Genomic DNA, 20,043 nt, shown 5'->3' on the forward strand with positions numbered 1-20,043 from the left:
CCGAGGGAATTATTCATAGCCGCCCTGCCCAGGCTTTTTAAGGAACTCCAGCAATTTCCCCGGCAAAGAGCCTCTAAGGCCCAGGGCGTGGGCCGTTTCAAGCGCAGCCTCCTCCGGGGCTCTGCTCTCAGTACCCCGGTCGGCGCCAGCAGAGGAGGGGCTCGGGTGGGCCCCACCGGGCCCCGCCCGCGCCCCGCCCCCTCATTTAAATACGCGGCGCCGGCGGGTGCGTCGAGCTCGCCGCGGACTCAAGATGGCGGCGTGTGGACGTGTACGGAGGATGTTCCGCTTGTCGGCGGCGCTGCAGCTGCTGCTGCTCGCGGCGGCCGGGGCCCAGAAACTCCCGGGCCAGGTCGGCCACGGCCAGGGCCAGGGCCCGGGGGCCAACTTTCCGTCCTTTGTAGGGCAGACTGGAGGAGGCGGGCAGGCGGGTCAGCCGCTGCTCCAGATGCCTCAGTCATCTCAGCTCCAGCACCAGCAGCAGCCACCGCAGCAACCGCCTCAGCCGCCGCAGCCGCCTTTCCCGGCGGGTGGGCCTCCGGCCCGGCGGGGCGGAGCGGGGCCCGGCGGGGCTGGCGGGGGCTGGAAGCTAGCGGAGGAAGAGTCCTGCAGGGAGGACGTGACCCGTGTGTGTCCCAAGCACACCTGGAGCAACAACCTGGCGGTGCTCGAGTGCCTGCAGGACGTGAGGGAGGTAAGGAGGAGGCGGGACGGAGCCGGGAGGGCCAGGCCTGGTGCGGGCCTGAGGGTGTTGCCGGCCTTGGAAGCCGCTGACGCCGGTCCGCTGCTTCTCTCTCTTCCTCTGTGCTGCACTCGCTCCTTCCCTCCCCGTCCCTAGCTAGCTCCCCGGCGCATTCCGAGAAGAGGACCCCACCCCCACTCCTCATTCCCTCGCCGGGGCGGGGGTCTGGGAGTCAGACCCTGGCTCCTGGCCGCTATCTGCGAAGGCCCAGAGCGTGTTTATGTTTGCTTCGGTCTTTTGTGTGATGCTCTAAGCACAGTAGCTCCTCGCCGAAGACCGGCTTAGAATTTTGCTATTTGTTTCGACTTGGACAATTTGTAGCAGCCCTTTTAAACATGAAAAAAAAAAATGGTTGTCGTACTTAAGCCGTTAAGAAACGCTCTTCTGTTTATTGGCAGTAGGTAAGGTTTGTTTAGGTAGCTCGGGTTCTGTTCTGATGTGTATTGTAGTCCAAACATCGAATTTACTATCTTTACCCTATTCTTTTCTAATTCGCGAATTCTTACTATGCATACATGCTGAAACTAATGTATGCCTTTTATTTTCTTAATTTCTTTTGGTCAATTTGTAGTGCATCTCAAGTTTAAGCTGTTACTCCAAGTAATTTAGAGTCCCAAAGCTTGAAAAGTTGGGACAGCAGTCGAAGCTGTAATACCTATACAGTATTTGTGATTGGGTTGTGGGATCTTGCCTTTCTGACGTCTGAATATGATTTTAACAGGACCTCTTAATGAGATCTAGATTTGATATTCTTTAACGTGATTCAGTTAAGTGACACAGAGAATGTCCTTTCTAGATTTAATGCTGCAGTATATTTGACAATTATCAAAGTGTCGGAGCAAATCTGGTAGGGGTTTGTTTTGTTTTAAGGTTTAGGTGTATAGAATTAGGCCCAAAGGTTGACAAATAGAATGAAAACTGCTCTTGATAACAGTTTTATTTGGGGAATTGTATCAGAATTGTCTGGGGTGTTATGATCATGGGAAGACCACTGGTTTGTAGAAAATTGCTAGTTTTGGCAGTACACCCCTATCCCCATCCCACTGTGGTACCTGCTTTATCTAGTATTCTATACAGAGTAGTTCACAAGAGGAAAAGACACACATAATCAGAAGACAGAAAGGAAGTTTCCAGAGCCAACAGAAATGTGGGGCCGCAGATGACTTCTCATCTACAGCTTGAAGACTAGAAGGATAATCCATTGTTATTCCTTATTTTTCAGCTACTTTTCTTGTAGATACAGCTAAGATTCTTAACTGTCAGGCTTTTTGGAGTTTTCTGTTTGGTCTCTGAGGGTATATAATAGATGTTGTTCCCTCAAAGTAGGACCCTAATATTGGTGACTGAACACTTTGTTAGTGATTGTGGCAGAAACAGGATGTTATTAGGGAAAGTAGCAAAAAGTGGCCCATGCATGGAGTACATGTCTCTTTCTTTGTGTGCATTAGGGGCGTTTGGAAACCTCCACTTATGGGAGCTGGCTTCCTTTGTCATGCATGTAGAAGTGTGTAGCAGCATATGTAATCCATAAATAACTTAGATTTGGCCACTTTTTGGAGTCTGTTTAATTTTGTGGACACTGTCTTGCATTACTTAGTGTAAAGAACCTGGCTTGAAGATGTAGTCCCTGCTCCACATTGACTGTGAGATTCTCAGCAAAGATATTTTTCAGTAACTATGTTCCCCCCCCCCCCCCCCCACCCGGGGATGATATATAAACTCCTTGAGGGTAGTTAGTAGCTCCTATATTTCCTTTGTAACTTTCCAGAGTACCTAATTCATTGCTGAGACTTAGTAAATATTGCCGACTGATTGAGGATGAATAAACTAATGGAGTCAGTTTTAGCTCCAGAGAAGAAAGAAAAGGTGTCATGTAATTTGGAGGTGGGGTATTTTGGAGAGCAGGGCTTTCCAAATTTCCAATTTAATTAATTTTCCTATAATTTTATAAACTTAAAAGTTGAAAGAAGAGTACCATGAATGACTGTTATTTCTCAGGAGGTGAAACCCTTTTTTTTTTTTTTCTTCTGTTTTAAGTAGGCTCCACATCCAAAGTGGGGCTTGAACTCACAATCCTGAGATCAAGAGTTGCATGCTCTACAGACTGAGCCAGCCAAGCATCTGGAGGTGGAACTATTTTGAAACTACTTTTTCTTCCTTTAAAGACGGCAGAAGGAAATTTTAACACACTTAGTTTGAGAATTAGTTAAATCTCATTTATATGTTTGAAAGAGTATATCTGAATTAAAGAAATAAACTGCCTAGGCATATTTGAAGTAAAATTATGGAATATGTTTTGTCTTTGCTTTTTGGTAAGTGGGACTGTTTGATAGGGAAGTTGACATAATGTGCTTCTTTATCCTTTTGGATACAAATTTGGAGAAGATTGTTCTCTGTGTACTTGCTATGAAAATTATGAAAAGGCAAAGCGTGTGAGTATTTAAATGGTAGTATAGTAGAGTTACCTAGGTGGCCCAGTCGGTTGAGCATCTGACTCTTGATTTTGGCACAGGTCATGATCCCAAGGTTGTGGGATTGAGTCCTGTGTCAGGCTCCGTGCCCTCTCTCTCTGCGTCTTCCCCACTCTTGCTCGCTCTCTCTCAAAATAAATAAATAAAACATAACAAAATAATAATAATAAATGTTAGTATAGTAAACATTTTTATTTTGAAAAATGTTGTTTTTAATGTTTGTTTATTTTTGAGACAGAGAGAGACAGAGCGTGAATGGGGGAGTGTCAGAGAGAGAGGGAGACACAGAATCTGAAATAGGCTCCAGGCTCTGAGCTGTCAGCACAGAGCCCGACGTGGGGCTCGAGCTCACGCACCGCAAGATCATGACCTGAGCCAAAGTCGGAAGCTCAACCCAGTGAGCCACCCAGGCTCCCCAGTAAACGTTTTTATTTTGAAACAAGATGGGAGTATATAGTGTTAAGTCTTAAGTTCAGATATTTTAAGGTTGTACTGTAGTGTAGTGTTAAAAGTTTTATAGTAATTCACTTACAAAAGTTATTTGCAGGTATTTATGGTTACCTTTAAATAATTTCAACTGATACTTTCAGTTTATTTAATGCATCATGTGCCAACAAATTAAAAATCTATGTGTAAAGTATAGTAAATTTGCAAATGGGCTATAGTTCACAGCTTTTCCTCATTTTGTCCATTATTTTGAAGGTTATGTGTTATGAGGGATTTTTTTTAATCCTCTCAGATGAAGCATGCTTTTTAAAAAAAAAATTTTTTTAATGTTTATTTTTGAGAGAGAGACAGTGTGAGCGAGGTAGGGGCAGAGAGAGAGAGGGAGACACAGAATTGCAGCAGGCTCCAGGCTCTGAGCTGTCAGCACAGAGCCTGATGTGGGGCTCAGGCTCACAGACTGCTAGATCATGACCTGAGCCGAAGTTGGATCAGCTGCCCCAGATGAGTCCTGCTTTTTAAAAGGTCAAAGAGGGGCGCCTGGGTGGCGCAGTCGGTTAAGCGTCCGACTTCAGCCAGGTCATGATATCGCGGTCCTGGAGTTCGAGCCCCGCGTCAGGCTCTGGGCTGATGGCTCAGAGCCTGGAGCCTGTTTCCGATTCCGTGTCTCCCTCTCTCTCTGCCCCTCGCCCGTTCATGCTCTGTCTCTCTCTGTCCCAAAAATAAATAAACGTTGAAAAAAAAATTTTTTAAAAGGTCAAAGATAGGGGCACCTGGGTGGTTCAGTCAGTTAAGTGTTCTAATCTTGACTTTGGCTCAGGTCATGGTCTCACAGTTTGTGATTTCAGACTCTGCACTGACAGTGTGGAGCCTGCTTCGGATTCTTTCTGTCTCTCTCTCTGCTCCTCCCCTGCATGCTCTCCATCTCTCTCTCAAAATAAAAATACATAAATAAACAAACAGACAAACTTTAAAAGGTCAAGTATACCCGATGGGTGCGCTATTAAATAATAGATGTAAGAGTAGTAATGGTAGTATAGTAGTCCTAGTTATTTTTATATACATATACATATGTATATGGTATACATTCATGTATATTTACATACTTGTATATACATATAGAATTAATGGTAGTTCTAGTCATTAAAAAAATATAACAAGGATGTATAAAGGGGAAAAAGGAAAAAATATACTCTAGGCTATTCTACCAGGTGGAGGAATAATAATACCAAAGAAAGAGAAGATACTGCTGTTTAGTTAGTATTTAATAAAGAGATAAAACATGCTTTGTATTGAGAGTAATTTTAAGATACTTTATTTTGGCTGAAATGACCAGTATTATCTTGTGTTTGGAAGTTTCTGATGGAGACATTAGTTTTTGGGGAAAAGTTTATTACTTATGTGTATAGTTTTTCTTAGCTTTTTATTTGTGTTGTTTTTTGTTGGGTTTTAAAACAAAAAACTTTGTGGGGCATCTGGGTGGCTCAGTTGGTTAGCATCTGACTCTTGATCTCAGCTCAGGTTTTGATCTTAGGATCGTGAATTCACACCCTGCATTGGGCTCCATGCTGGGTATGGAGTGTACTTAAAATTAAGTAATTAAGTAAGTAAATGAATAAATAAATAAATAACTTTCTGCTATGGAAAATTTCAAGTATATACATAAATAGAGTAGTATGGTGATTCTCCATGGTATGCATCACCCACTTTCAACTATCTCTACTAATTTTGTTTGTATGGCACAGGAGTTGGGAGACTGGCATCCTTTAAAGCAAGTCCCAGATACATGTCATTTCACTTTCTAACTACTTCAATGTGTATCTTTGACAAGGACTTAAAAAAAAAATGTAGATACTTATTTAAGATATTTTATGTATTGAACAGGAATTAACATTTAAACATTACAAACCATAAACCTGCTCTTAAACTCATAGATGAGAATTTTTGTTACTCTCTTCTTTAAAAAAATTTTTTTTAAAGATTTCTATTTTTAAGTAATTTCTACACCCAGTATGGGGCTTGAACTTAAAACCCTGACATTAAGAGTCACACACTCCACAAACTGAGCCAGCCAGGTGCCTCTATTCTCTTCTTAACCTTTCACTTAACTGTATCCTAAGATCATGTTCTGCACTGTCTATATCATCTCATTTAATGCTCTTGATAGTCCTGTGAGGTGAATATCTTATTACCTTAGTTGAGAAACAGGTTCAGAGAGATGGAGTGATTTGTCTGATGTTATGTCCTAAGTGGTAAGGCCTGGTATTCAGTAAGTTCTTTTTGACTTCAAAAGACCTTATGCTTTGCAATCTACCATGGATGGTTGCAGCTAAGGAAATTGAGACTGTTGAGAATGCCAGGGGTTCAGAAATGTACACAAAATAAGAAGAGTCACCTGGAAGTAGAATCCTCTTTTCTTCACTACCAAGAACAGTTGGGTAGCAACAGCTCCTATGCATTGGAATATTGTAGGTTTCTCAGGCAGACAGACCAGCATTATTAGACAAAGGTAATTTAATTTATTAGTTTAAGTCCATCATGAGCAGAATTTCTGCTTAATGAAAAGATTTTCAAATCCCATCTCACCTTAAGCAGGATTTGTACTAGTATAATGGAAAAATTTAGATATATTTCTCTATTTGTGTTGAATCCATGGAACAGCACAGTGAACTAGGACTAGAGCTGGCACTGCCGTTAGGAAACCATATTACTGTGAGCAAGTCTTCTTACCACTTTGAGTCCCAGTTTCCTCATGTATTAAATGACAGGTTTGGGTAATACAATTTGTAAGACCCCTGTTATTTATTTATTTATTTTTTTAACGTTTATTTATTTTTGAGACAGAGAGAGACACAGCATGAATGGGGGAGGGGCAGAGAGAGAGGGAGACACAGAATCGGAAGCAGGCTCCAGGCTCTGAGCCATCAGCCCAGAGCCCGACGCGGGGCTCGAACTCGCGGACCGCGAGATCGTGACCTGAGCTGAAGTCGGACGCTCAACCAACTGAGCCACCCAGGCGCCCCAAGACCCCTGTTATTTAACCTGTACAAGTTTCTTATATCCTCTGCATGCATATGTCGTATGGTTGCTAGGATTTATAGGCATACCATCTCCTGATTCCTTTTTCATTCATGGGAGGAAATAGTGATATGAATAATGCAAATGGCAGTTAATCCAAACATTGTTTGAGTTTAGGATATATTATGATTGTTCTGTTTGAGCCAATGTGGAATTTCCTCCAATGCTAACTCTCAGTGGTTGGAAGCAATCTAACCACAAAATCAAGGCATTTTTGATCTCTTGTTCTGCACCTATCATTGTGAAAGAACACTAGTACTTTAAGACACCGCCACTGCTTATAATTGGTTTGATAAATGAGATTATAATCAAGAAACAATTATATAGGAGAGTGTTAATCCCTTGATGTCATATAGACAGTAGATTCTTTAGGGCAATGAAAAGAGCAGAAAATTAGGATTTAAACTAGGGTGGAATCCAGCTCTGCTACTCTAAGCTTAAAAGTTTCCTGCCCCCTTGGTACTCCTGGGTGGCCCAGTTGGTTACACGGCTGACTTCTGCTCAGGTCATGATCTTGCAGTTCGTGAACTCCAGCCCTGTGTCAGGCCTCTGCTGTCAGCTTGGAGCCCATTTTGGATCCTCTGTCTCCCTCTCTCTGCCCCTCCCCCGCTCACACATGCTTGTGTTTGCAAGCCCACTGCTTCTCTCTCTGTCTCTCTAAAAAATTAAAATTAAAAAAAAAATTTCCCCTCGCTTAAATTGTGACTGTCTACTTTAACCATGTCATAAGTGAAGATATACATGAATTTTTGAGTTTGATGTGACAGTTATATTTTTCTAATATACACTAAACAAAATATATGGCAGTTAAAGTATACAATACTAATACCATCCGAAATTATCTTGCTTACCTTTTATGTACCTTTTACGGTACATGCTTTGGAAAATGCCAAGACTGGAATATCTCTTAATAGCTCTGATACTTTGTGATTCTGTGATCTGTAAGAAAGCAATTATGTGCAAGTGAATTCTAAGCACAGGTGAAAAGGGAAAATGTTTTAAGAAATTTAGGGGGTTGTACTGTCTGAAATAGAGAGCTTGAGAATTTTTTCAGAGTCCAGATTGTAAAGGGTTTTACATATACCACTGGCTTGTTTTTCACGTAAAGCCCAGAAATGGGATGTGTTTTCATCCCAACCTGAGATAAAAATATTCCTGCAGATAATTGAGAGTTACCTGTAAAATACCACTGTTATTGATGAGGAATACTTTTTGTTAATCTCTACACCCCACATGGGGCTTGAATTCACAGTCCTGAGGTCCTGAGTCACATGCACCCCAAGAAATACTTTTTTAAGAAGTCTCTTGATAAAGAGTGCTTAATAGCATATATTTGCTTAATAATTCATTGTTTTTTTGGAAGAAAGTAAAATACTTGAACAGTCTGAAAGATAAAATGGTACATTTCCTTTTGTATATTTCGCCTAATGTGTTCAAAAACAATTTAGCCAGCAACAATCCAAAAAATAAAACTTACCTGTTTATTTATTTAAATATTTATATTTGAGAGAGTGCAAGTGCAGGAGGGAGGGACAGAGAAAGGGGGACAGAAGATCTGAACGGGGCTCTTCGCTGGTGGCAGCGAGCCCATTGCGGGGCTCAAACTCCCAAACCGTTTGATCATGACCTGAGCTGAAGTTGGACACTCAACTGACTGAGCCACCCAGGTGCCCCAAAACTTACTTGTTTATATGAGATATTTATATATTTGAAAAAGAAGCAATTAAAATGGGTTATAGGATGTCATGCAAATTAGTTTTTCTTCCTTCAACAAACATTTATTGAATACCTACTATGTGTAAGACACTGTGCTTAGTGTTAGAGGGTATAAATACATGGTAATTGTTAGCATTTATTGAAGGCTTTTTGTGTGCCCTGTGCTAGCTAAGAGACCAGATGTTTTCTGGGCATTATGTCTCATTTAATCCTATCAGAGATGTATTATTATTATTATTAATTATTTTTTAATGAGGAGACTGCCTCAGGGATAATAAATAGTGGAATTAAGATTTGAAAGCAAGTCTCTCCAACTGTAAAATAGCTCATTCTTCTTCCTTCTGTCCCTGTGGTGGTCCAGTGTGGTAGTCACCCCTTACATGTAGCTGTTGAGAAACTGAAACATGAATTGTCTGAATTGGGATGCCCTATAAGTGTGAAAGACACACTTGATTTTAAAAACTTAGTACAAAAAAAAACAAATTTAAGATATCTCATTAATTTTTTATATTGATTACATGTTTAAATGACAATGTACTTTGGATATATTGGGTTAAGTGCTTTATTAAAGTCAATTTTTTTTATTTTTTAATATGACTATATAACAAGGTTTAGATGTGGTTTATATTATATGTCTATTAGGGCTGATCTAGAGGAAGAAAAAGATAGTTTTACTAAAAATTATTAATATAAGTTATAAAATAGTATCATAGAAGAATGGTAAATTAAATGCTATGGGCATTTATGATATGAATAGAAGAAATGGTTGGGAGAATCAGAAAAAAGCTCTTCATTCTTCTTAAATTGGTTATTCATATCATGAAATTCCTTTTTTTGTTTTTTTTAAGATTTTATTTTTAAGTAATCTCTACACCCAGAGTGGGGCTCAAACCTACCACCGTGAGATCAAAAGTCTCATGCTGTACTGACTGAGCCAGCCAGGTACCCCCATATCATGAAATTCTTAATTTAGCTACCTTAAAATGTCTCCTAATCTGGTTTATGGATGAATCTTGTCTTCCCTGTGTCTAAATTATGAATTGTAAGGGGCGCTCCTTTAGCCTGAGAAGAGCAATACTCATAAAACTGGAAGTCAGTAAGTGGTTCATCTTTGGTTGAGTTACATAAATTTGAAACCTACGAAGGAAGCTCAAGTGATGGTCCTCCGAACAGTGCCAGTACTAATCCTTGTATCTGCATCAAAATAGAGTGTGGAGGAACAAGAAGTGTGGACTGGAATCTAAAAACAATTAAGAGAACTAGGCATCTATTTTCATTCAGTTTTAATAATTTTATTGAAATTGGAAAGTTATGTTAGATTGAATTCATAGTATTTATAGTACCTTCTCCTAATGAAGGCTTGAATAACATGTATAACTCTTTGTAGGGGAAGTCATAGTGAAAATGGGTGCTGACTTGAATTCCTGGATCTGTACACTTATAAAATAGAACAGACTCTGAAACTGTTTTTGTGTTCCTTTAAAAAAAAATAACAAGTGTGATATATTTAGAATCAGAAGCAAGATAAACAGTGAGTTGAAATGGTATATAAGAAAAATTAACCAGGAGAATGTGCATACAAGCTATAAATCAGTTTAAGTGTAGAGTAGCAACAACAACAAAGAATAAAAGAAAAAGAAATGTTTAAAGAAAGATACAGGAGGTATTTTCATTTGTAACTTAAGTTTAACTGGAGAGAGCCTGCAGGTCACTTAACAGAATTCCCAAAGTTCCTGCACTGTCCAAAGCAGCTCTGTAATGTGATAACCACTCTGAAGTGGACAGAAATTTCAAGGAGGGAGAAGGGGATGTAAAGGAGGGCTTTAATTATGAACAAAATCTGCCATCTGTTAAATTAGTGCCATCTACTGAGCACACCTATTAAGGGAAGATATAAAAATCAGAATTACAATCCTGGATTCAAATCCCAGCTCACTTATCGCTTACTGTGACCTTGGACAAATTAATTTTTCCAACTTTCAATTTTCTTATCTATAAAATGAGATATGAAACCTACTCCCACGGGGTTATGGTGAGGATCAAACTTTTTAAAATATGTAGACCATGCATCAAATTGCATTTGCCCATAAATGGTCTTTGCCTTCCCTTTCTCTTTGTTGTTGCAGATGAAATTGTTCAAGATGAGGTTTTATGTTCACTGTTTTAAAAGAAATGTGAAGTGAAATGTAATGTGTCACACCTTTTATGTAATTCTTCCTAGGCTCCTTCATGAAAACTTTAGTTGAACTTACTTGAAGAGAAAGATCAAGAACATTTAGTCTTTACTGAGTATTAAAAATGTGTGCACTTTGAGATTATGAAGTGCAAAGGAGTGAATTCTCTGGGTAGAGGAATTCACTTCTACCAAATGTTCTTCAGTTCTCATGGCCTAAATGATGCCTAAATTTGGAATATACTGCCAATCAGACAAAGAGGAAAGTCCCGTTCTTAAATAGGAGAGGAAAAGAATTAGTTCTTGTATTCTGAAGACAGCATTACTTAACGCAGATCCTCCCTCTGTAGAATGGAATGACTAAGAACATAGCTTTTTATTAGCTGAGAAAAAGAACGCATTGATTCTCTTCTTTTTGCCCTTTGTAAAACCAGATAAATTTCAAAATCACTAAAAATTTCCTGAAAATTGGCAACTTTTCAGAGGGGGAGTAATATGTAAAGACTTTGATATTGCTAAGGTTGCAGCATTCTCTGGCTTGTGAAACAATCTATATTAAAGTATAAATACATAAATTAATCATACATTAAGGGCATTGCAAAATATTTGCAGTATGTAAGCCTTCTTCTTGAGGTTATTTGGTAGCAGAGTTCATTTTGAATAAGTGTTGAAACAGTTAAAATTCCAGTCTCCTATTACAGTTGATTTGTTTATTAGGAACTCACAGTTTATCATTTTAAGAAGTTTCAAGAATTTATACTATTGTATATTGATTTCCAACTTGAAAGCATATCTAAAATGGGAGAAAGTAGAGCAGTGAAAGCAGAAGTCAGAAGACATTGGTGTGGTTCCCTTCCTCTTGTGGAGACAAATTTACATTCTTTAGTGGGATGATCTATGCCTCTTTCTCCAGCTCTGCCTCCTGCTAACTCATGCAACATCCTGCTGTTCTCCCACACAAATACATAGCCTAGTGGGGTAGGCTTCCAGAAAGCACTGCCTTATAGCTTGTGAGTTTACAGTTTTTATGTAAACAACATTTGTTGGTAAAGATTTTATATTCAGTGATTTGGGAATATTCTGCCCCAGCATATTGTTTAGTATCTTTCCCTTTGCTTGGTCCACTGCCCCTGTCCCCCTACCAGCACTTCTAATATTTGATCATATTTGACTTACAAAAAACAGCAGTTTCATATGGTTCATCATAGTAGTTCCGATTTTGAGTAAATAGTATATGTGTTTGCAGCAACTTCATTGTTTACTCTTTTGTATCTTGAAATCTACAGCTAAGAGTGAGGAGATAGGATGAATTAGTCATTTTCGTGTAGGGCTTCACCTTTGGAGTCTTCCTGAAATTTTTCCCCCAAGCTTTTCTTTTGGTTTACCTGCCCCCAGAAAAAAAGAAGAGAATCGGTGTAGATTCACTCATCACTTGTAAATATTTATTGAGCACTCACTGTATGGGTTAATTGATGAGTGGGATTATCTGGCATAAAAAAGATGACTTGAGAGTTTTGTTTCACATAAAATGATGTATTCCAAAAAACTTCTTAGCTCTTTTTTTTTTAAAGAAGAATAAACTTTTTTTTTTTTTTTTTTTTTTTTTTTAACGTTGGCACGAGATCATGACCTGAGCTGAAGTTGGATGCTTAACCGACTGAGCTACCCAGGTGCCCCAGCTTTTCTTAACTCTTGGCGTAGGGGAAGGGAGATGTGGGACCAAGTGTAATGTCAGAGAGGAACTCACCCTAATATGCTTGCTTTTTATAAACTAAGTATTGGCCTAACAATCTTCTCCCTAAATAATTACTATGAGTCATGTAAGTTGCTATTCAATATGTGATTTATGGAATGCTTTTTATATTATTTCCAACTCTTGACAAAATATACGGTAGATAGGACAGATTACCAGCCTTATTTTACAGATAAAAAAATGAATCAGATGGATTGTGATTTGTCCAAGTCATATAAGTTTTAAGAATAAGAGCTAGACTCCAACCCAGATCTTTTTAAATTTAAAGCCTCTGTCTTTCTGTGTTATCACATTGCTTTTCTTTTCTCTTTCCTTTTCTTTTCTTTTTTGAGGGAGTGCATGAGTGAGGGAGGAGCAGAGGGAAATGGAGAGAGAGAGAATCTTAAGTAGGCTCCACACACACCGTGAGATCCTGACCTAAGCAGAAGTCAAGAGTCAGACACTTAACCCACTGAGCCACCCAGGCATCCCTCCACAGTGCTTTTCTGATAACTTTTACATTTACATACATATTTTCATTTTGTTTTTTATAACCCTTTTCCATTTTTAAATAAATCTGTCAATAAATTTTGAACATATACTATGTGCCTGTTATTTCTTCAAATAGTTTTTCTGTCCTTCCTCTCCTGTGCTCTAATTTTTCATAGGTTAAATTGCTTGCTATTGTCTCAAGTCTTGAGGATCTGTTCTTCACCCTCCCCTCTCCTCTCTCCCTCTCCCCTGCACCAACAATTGTTTTTTCCCCTCTCTGTTTCATTTTGGATAATTACTATTGCTGTATCTTTGGGCTTTCTTCCATGGTCTTCAGTCTGGTAAAGCCATCTAATGTATTTTTCATTTTTGATATTTTATTTTTCACCTGTAAAATAGATTGGGGTCTTTTATATAATATTATATAGTATCCCATTTCTCTCTTTTATTATGTTCATGTTTTCCTTTACAGTCATTTTTTCAATTTTACTTTTATTTTATTTTTTTTTACCGTTTATTACTGAGAGATAGACACAGAATGTGAGCAGGAGAGGGGCAGAGAGAGGAGGAGACACAGACTCTGAAGCAGGCTCCAGGCTCCGAGCTGTCAGCGCAGAGCCCGACGCGGGGCTCGAACTCACAAACTGCGAGATCATGGTCTGAGCCGAAGTTGGTCACCCAACCAACTGAGCCACCCAGGCACCCCTTTAATTTTACTTTTAAGTAATCTCTACACCCAACATGGGTTTGAACTCACAACCCCAAGATCAAGAGTCACGTGCTCTACCAACTAAGCCACCCCTTCCTTTATAATCTTTTTATTTATTTATTTATTTTGAGAGTGGGGGGGGGGAGAGAGAGAGAGAGAGCACATGGGTGTGCATGCATGCGTGAGCAGGGAAGGGGCAGAGAGAGAATCCCAAGCAGGCTGCGCACTGTCAGCGCAGATCCTGACATGGATCACAAACTGTGGGATTTGACCTAAGCTGAAAGCGAGTGTTGGACGCCTAACTGACTAAGCCACCCAGGCACTCCTACAATCTTCAGTGTATTTATTTATAATAGCTGTTTTAAGGTCCTCATTTGCTAATTACATCAGTTGTCATTTCTTGGTCTTTTTCTACTGATTAATTTTTCTTCCTGGGGGTCACATTCTTGCTTCTTTGCATGTGTGGTGGTTTTTTACTGAATATTGACCACTGTGCATCTTACATCTTTGAGTGCTGAATTTTGTTGAGTTACTTTAAAGAATGTTAGGGCGCCTGGGTGGCGCAGTCGGTTAAGCGTCCGACTTCAGCCAGGTCACGATCTCGCGGTCCGTGAGTTCGAGCCCCGCATCGGGCTCTGGGCTGATGGCTCGGAGCCTGGAGCCTGTTTCCGATTCTGTGTCTCCCTCTCTCTCTGCCCCTCCCCCGTTCATGCTCTGTCTCTCTCTGTCCCAAAAATAAATAAATGTTGAAAAAAAAATTAAAAAAAAAAATAACAAAAAAAAAATAATGTTAGATTTTGTCTGGCACAGAGGTTACATGCAGATCAGTTTGAGCCTTTTGAGGCTTGCTTTTAAGCTTTGTTAGGGTAAGTCTGGAGCAGCCTGTAGTCTGTGCCTAATTGAATTCTACTAGTAGGATGTGACTCTTACGGGACTCTACCCAGTGTCCCAAGTTATTTAAGGTCTCTCTTTTCTGGCTGCTGGGAATGAACTACTGCCTTCCTTGTGTGAATGTCAGGAATTAATTGGTCTATTCGCTTTTCAGTTTTTTTTTTGTTTGCCACCACACGTGCATAGATAGGATAGGACAAAACCCAGGGTGATCCCTCTGCAGATATCCTGTATTCTCTCTTTTCCATTACTCTATCTTGCAAGTTCTAGTCCTCTTGAATCCATTGAACTTTTGATTTCTCTCCTCTTCTCAGGGAGAACACTAGATTCTGTCTGGGCTCCCCCTCCTGTGCTGCAGCCTAGAAACCACCTCCAGGCAGTAAGCTGGGGTAATCATCAGGTACACCTTGTTCGTTTCCCTTCTCTTAGGGATCACAGGCCTATGCTGCCTGTTGTCCAGCCACTGAAAATTATTTTATATTTTGTCTACTTGGTAATTAGTATGGGGGCAATTCCAGTAATCCTTCATAAGCAGTAGTAGAAATCACTGTGACTTGAATTTTAATTTCTGACGTATCAAATGGGAATGAATAGGGGTAATTTGTTAGAAAAGGAGATCGTGAATTATTTATAAAAATTGTAAAAAATGTATAGATCTTTTGACCCAATAGACCTTCTTTTGAAAATTTATATATAACAGTATGAACAATGTGTAGGAAGTATTTGATTGATGATTTCTTTTTTTTTTTTTGTAATAGCAAATAATTGGAAACAATCCAAAACCTCTTTTTTTTTTTTAATTTTTTTTTTCAACGTATTTATTTATTTTTGGGACAGAGAGAGACAGAGCATGAGCGGGGGAGGGGCAGAGAGAGAGGGAGACACAGAATCGGAAACAGGCTCCAGGCTCTGAGCCATCAGCCCAGAGCCCGACGCGGGGCTGGAACTCACGGACCGCGAGATCGTGACCTGGCTGAAGTCGGACGCTTAACTGACTGCACCACCCAGGCGCCCCCAAAACCTCTTAATAAGGGGGTGATTAAATAAGTTATTGTGTATCCATACAATGAGCTATTGTATTGCTGTAGAAAAGAAGGTGTTTATGCCAGGTATGGAAAGATCTCCAAGATCTGTTATTAAATGAAGAAAGTAAAGTTACCACTTGGTATAGTATATTACCTTTTTTGTAATCAAAGACAAAGTAAAAAGAAGAAAAATATTTATTGGTATTTGCTTGTATTTGCATTAGAATGCTCTGAAAGGATACAGAAGAAACTAGGCTATTGGAGGATAAAAATGTGTGAGAACTTTTCAATGTGCCCTTTATATTTTTAATTAAAAGAAACTTGAGCCAGATATGTTACCTATTTGACGTTTTTAAAAATTAAGTTAAAGATCTTTATTGCCCTATGTTGACAAAACTACTTTAGCAGGAGAGTGCCATAGGTATAATTTTGTTAAGTGTCAAGGGGTCAGCCTCTCTCTAACTGGGTTGAGCCAAGCCTTTTACTAACTTAGAAGATAAAAGATTTCCTTTCGGTTAATGTATTATTTAGGGTAAAACTAACTGCCACAGTGAATTCCAAAATATCAGTGGCTTAACATAGGAGAAGTTGTGGAAGACTGTCAGCCATCTGGTGATCCAGAGACCCTGGCCCCCTCCAATCTTGTGTTTTTGTTTCCTAGGGCTTTTTTTTCCCAGTTAAATTTTTTTTTTAATTTTTATTTATTTATTTATTTATTTATTTATTTATTTATTTATTTATTTATTTATTTATTTATTTTTAGCGTGAGGAGAGAGAAAGAATCTTAGGCTCCACCCTCAGTGCTGAGCCTGACCCATGGGGGCTTGACCACCCAGGCACCTCCCCGTTTTTTTGTTTTTTTTTTTAATTTTTTTTAATGTTTATTTATTTTTGAGACAGAGAGAGACAGAGCATGAACAGGGGAGGAGCAGAGAGAGAGGGAGACACAGAATCTGAAACAGGCTCCAGGCTCTGAGCTGTCAGCACAGAGCCCGACGCGGGGCTCGAACTCACGGACTGTGAGATCATGACCTGAGCCAAAGTCGGACGTTTAACCGACCAAGCCACCTCCCTCCCTCCCTCCCTCCCTCCCTCCCTCCCTCCCTCCCTTCCTTCCTTCCTTCCTTCCTTCCTTCCTTCCTTCCTTCCTTCCTTCCTTCCTTCCTTCCTTCCTTCCATGTAATCCACATAACATAAAATTCACCCTTTCAACCTCCTGTTCTAAAAATCCCTGGCCCTCCGGTGATCACCTCTCTCTTATTCACATTCCAATGGTGATACCTTTTCATGTGCAGGTACCTAGATACACCGGGGATGAGTAAGTACTCCCAGTGACAGTTTGGTGCTGTGAAAAGGAGAACAGAGCACACAAGTCCTGCAGACAGCTAGCAAGCTTTGTCTTAGTTGTCTGGGCAAGTCAGGTCAGTTTCATGTGCCAGCCTTTGATTTGTCACATGAAGAAGTCATGTTCCTTCCCATTTTCTTTAGGAAGGTGAAAGTTGGTAAAAAATCAGGTTTTTTTTTTTTTCTGTTCTAAGGGTGTAGAAAGTTTTTTCTTGTGATCAGTTTTCTGCGTTATAGTCTCTTTCATATAAAGTATGGAAGCAGTTTCAATAGTACATAATTGATCTCAGTTCCAATTTTATAATATTTTTTAAATTTATTTTTTAAATTTGTATCCAAGTTAGCATACAGTACAACAATGATTTCAGGAGTAGATTCCTTAATGCCCTTTACCCATTTAGCCTACCCCCCCTCCCAGAACCCCTCCAGTAACCCTCTGTTCTCCATATTTAAGAGTCTCTTATGTTTTGTCCCCCTCCCTGTTTTTATATTATTTTTGCCCAGTTTCATAATATCTGCTGAGGATCAGGCAAATCTTGACCTGTTCCTGGTCATTAAGCCCCAAGCCCTAGGTTAATGAAACAGCCTGCCTGCCTGCCTGCTTTCCTTCCTTCCTTCCTTCCTTCCTTCCTTCCTTCCTTCCTTCCTTCCTTCCTTCCTTCCTTCCTTCCTCTTTTTTTGGTGCCATGGTTTTTAATCCATCCTTCTTTCTTCCTTTTCCTGGCAGCTAGGGGATTCCCATTTTCTTCTGAGTTTACCTATGACTTTGAAAGGACTTCGTTTATACTGTTTATTGATGAAGGCTTTTCAAGTTATGTTCTTTGCTGAAGAACATATATGTTGCTAGAACCTGAAGTTGTTCACTTTTGAGGCAGCCCATTCTTTGGATAATTGACCTTGTTCAAAAGGGACAAAGAAATTATACAGGGCACCTGCTCTGTGCTTATGTACATTATCTTGTTTAATGAGCACTGTTTCTAAGAGGTACATTTCATTTTAGCCCCCATTTTATTATGTAAAATTTCAAGCATACAGAGAAGTTTAAAGAAATTGTACATTGAAAAAAAATCATACATTGAACACTCACATACTCAATCACTGAAATTCTATTAATATTTTACTACACTTTGCTTTATCACATAAAGATGTTAGTTTTTTTTAAGATATTTGTTAGTTTTTTTTAATGTTTATTTATTTATTTTGAGAGAGAGTGCACATGTGCTCATGCGAGTGGGGGAGGGGCAGAGTGAGAGAGGGGAGAGAGAATCCCAAACAGTTTCTACACTGTCAGTGCAGAGCCTGATGCTGGGCTTGAACTCACGAACTGTGAAGTCATGACCTGAGCTGAACACTTAACTGACTGCGCCACCCAGGCGCCCATGTTTTTTGTGTTTTTTAATATTTATTTATTTTGAGAGAGAGGGAGAGTGCTCACACACGTGCACGAGTGAGGGATGGGCAGAGAGAGAGGGAAAGAGAATGCTGAGCAAGTTACGAGCTGTCAGGACACAGCCAGCCTCCATCTCATGAACCATGAGATCATGACCTGAGCCAAAATCGAGTTGGACGCTTAACTGACTGAGCCATCCAGGTGCCCCAAAGATGTTAGTGTTAAACACTTACCGTAAGCTGGGTGAAAAATTGTATTCCATGTCAATTTTAATTCATAGTTTTTATTATACCTACCAAACAAAACATCATCCTACTGCCAGAACTTAAAACAAACAAACAAAAAAAACAACTCTTGCACCTTAGTAGAAAGCAACTGAATTTCCCTCCTTGAAGTTAGGAAAACCAGTGTCTTTTCTGAAGCCAGGTCGGCTTCATTCGGCCCTGGAAAGCCAGTATCCTTAGACTTTCCTTTTTCACTCAGTTTCTCAAGATGTTTTTTTCATAGTTGTCTGGTTCTGGATGTGTTCTTTCCATTATTTTAAGTATCAGTTTACGTAACTTAAAAAGGAGATCCAGATGCTTGAAGGTATACCAAACTTGGGAAATTGAGCTTTCTCCTGAGTGGCAGACCCTGCAGCAAAGCATGGCAATCTGAATTGATACATGTTGGAACTTTTGCTATTATACATGAGGGTTTAGCAATGCCACATAATGGTGATTTGTAGATTGCCTTGAGGTAGTGAGATAGATTTATTCTTTAAATTAATTAGAACATATCAAGTAGGATGTAGCAAAAATGCAGAATAATTGTTATTCTGAGCCAGTATCCTCCATCACCCAAAATAATTGTTTGTTTAATAATTTAGTTATAATAATAATAGTTTCTATAGGATGTTGTTAATCTTTTGTGAAATGTCTGTGTTTAGTTTACTTTTTAAAAAATTCCATTATTTCATTTCTCCATTGGGTGATTGAGAGATCAGTATTTTGTGATGATAAATTAATTCCGTTGACAAGCTGAAGTTTAGACATAGGTTTATTCTGTATTTCTTGGATTCAGAAGATGGCTGTCAGGTGAAAGTTTCTAAGTCAATTTGGTATGATTGGATATATGTTAAAATGCTTTGGTGTTAGTAATGACTCCTTTTTGCCAGAAGGCGTTTAAAATGTAGGGTTCTGGGTTATTTTTTCTTTAACATGTGGTTAGGTTACAAACTAGAATACTTGTGAAATGATGCTACTTGTTAAGGCAAACAAACTCATTTATATAAAATGTATTTATATAACATTTATATAATATTTCTCCCCAATGGTTAATTTCTTTCCTTGCAGCACTTTTTTTTTTTTTTATAAATTTTTTTTTATAACATTTATTTATTTTTGAGACAGAGAGAGACAGAGCATGAACGGGGGAGGGTCAGAGAGAGGGAGACACAGAATCTGAAACAGGCTCCAGGCTCTGAGCTGTCAGCACAGAGCCCGACGCGGGGCTTGAACTCACAGCCCTCACAGACCGCGAGATCATGACCTGAGCTGAAGTCGGCCGCTTAACCAACTGAGCCACCCAGGCGCCCCTCCTTGCAGCACTTTTGAATTCATCATATTTCTAGCAGAAAAAAAAGAAAGTAAATTCAACCATGGCAAATGTTTGCTATCAGCACAGAAACAGATTATTCAAGAAATAGTTGTGTGTATGGTTTTTTATTTTTTATTTTTTAAAATTTACATCCAAATTAATTAGCCTATAGTGCAACAATGATTTCAGGAGTAGATTCCTTAGTGCCCCTTACTCATTTAGCCCATCCCCCCTCCCACAACTCCTCCCGTAACCCTC

General features: G+C 39.4%; 1 protein-coding gene across 1 annotated transcript in view; it reads left to right on the plus strand.

The window, feature by feature from the left end:
• Window positions 1-224: 224 nt before the first annotated feature.
• Window positions 225-20,043, plus strand: part of GLG1 (golgi glycoprotein 1) — a 152,350-nt gene continuing 132,531 nt past the window's right edge. The window contains exon 1 of the mRNA XM_025920609.2: window positions 225-694. Coding sequence (XP_025776394.1) covers window positions 254-694 — 441 coding nt within the window. The 5' untranslated portion in view covers window positions 225-253. The remainder of the gene's footprint in view (window positions 695-20,043) is intronic.

The sequence above is a fragment of the Puma concolor genome, chromosome E2 (assembly GCF_028749965.1).
Source record: "Puma concolor isolate L17-30 chromosome E2, mPumCon1.1.hap2, whole genome shotgun sequence".
NCBI classification, from domain to species: Eukaryota; Metazoa; Chordata; class Mammalia; order Carnivora; family Felidae; genus Puma; species Puma concolor.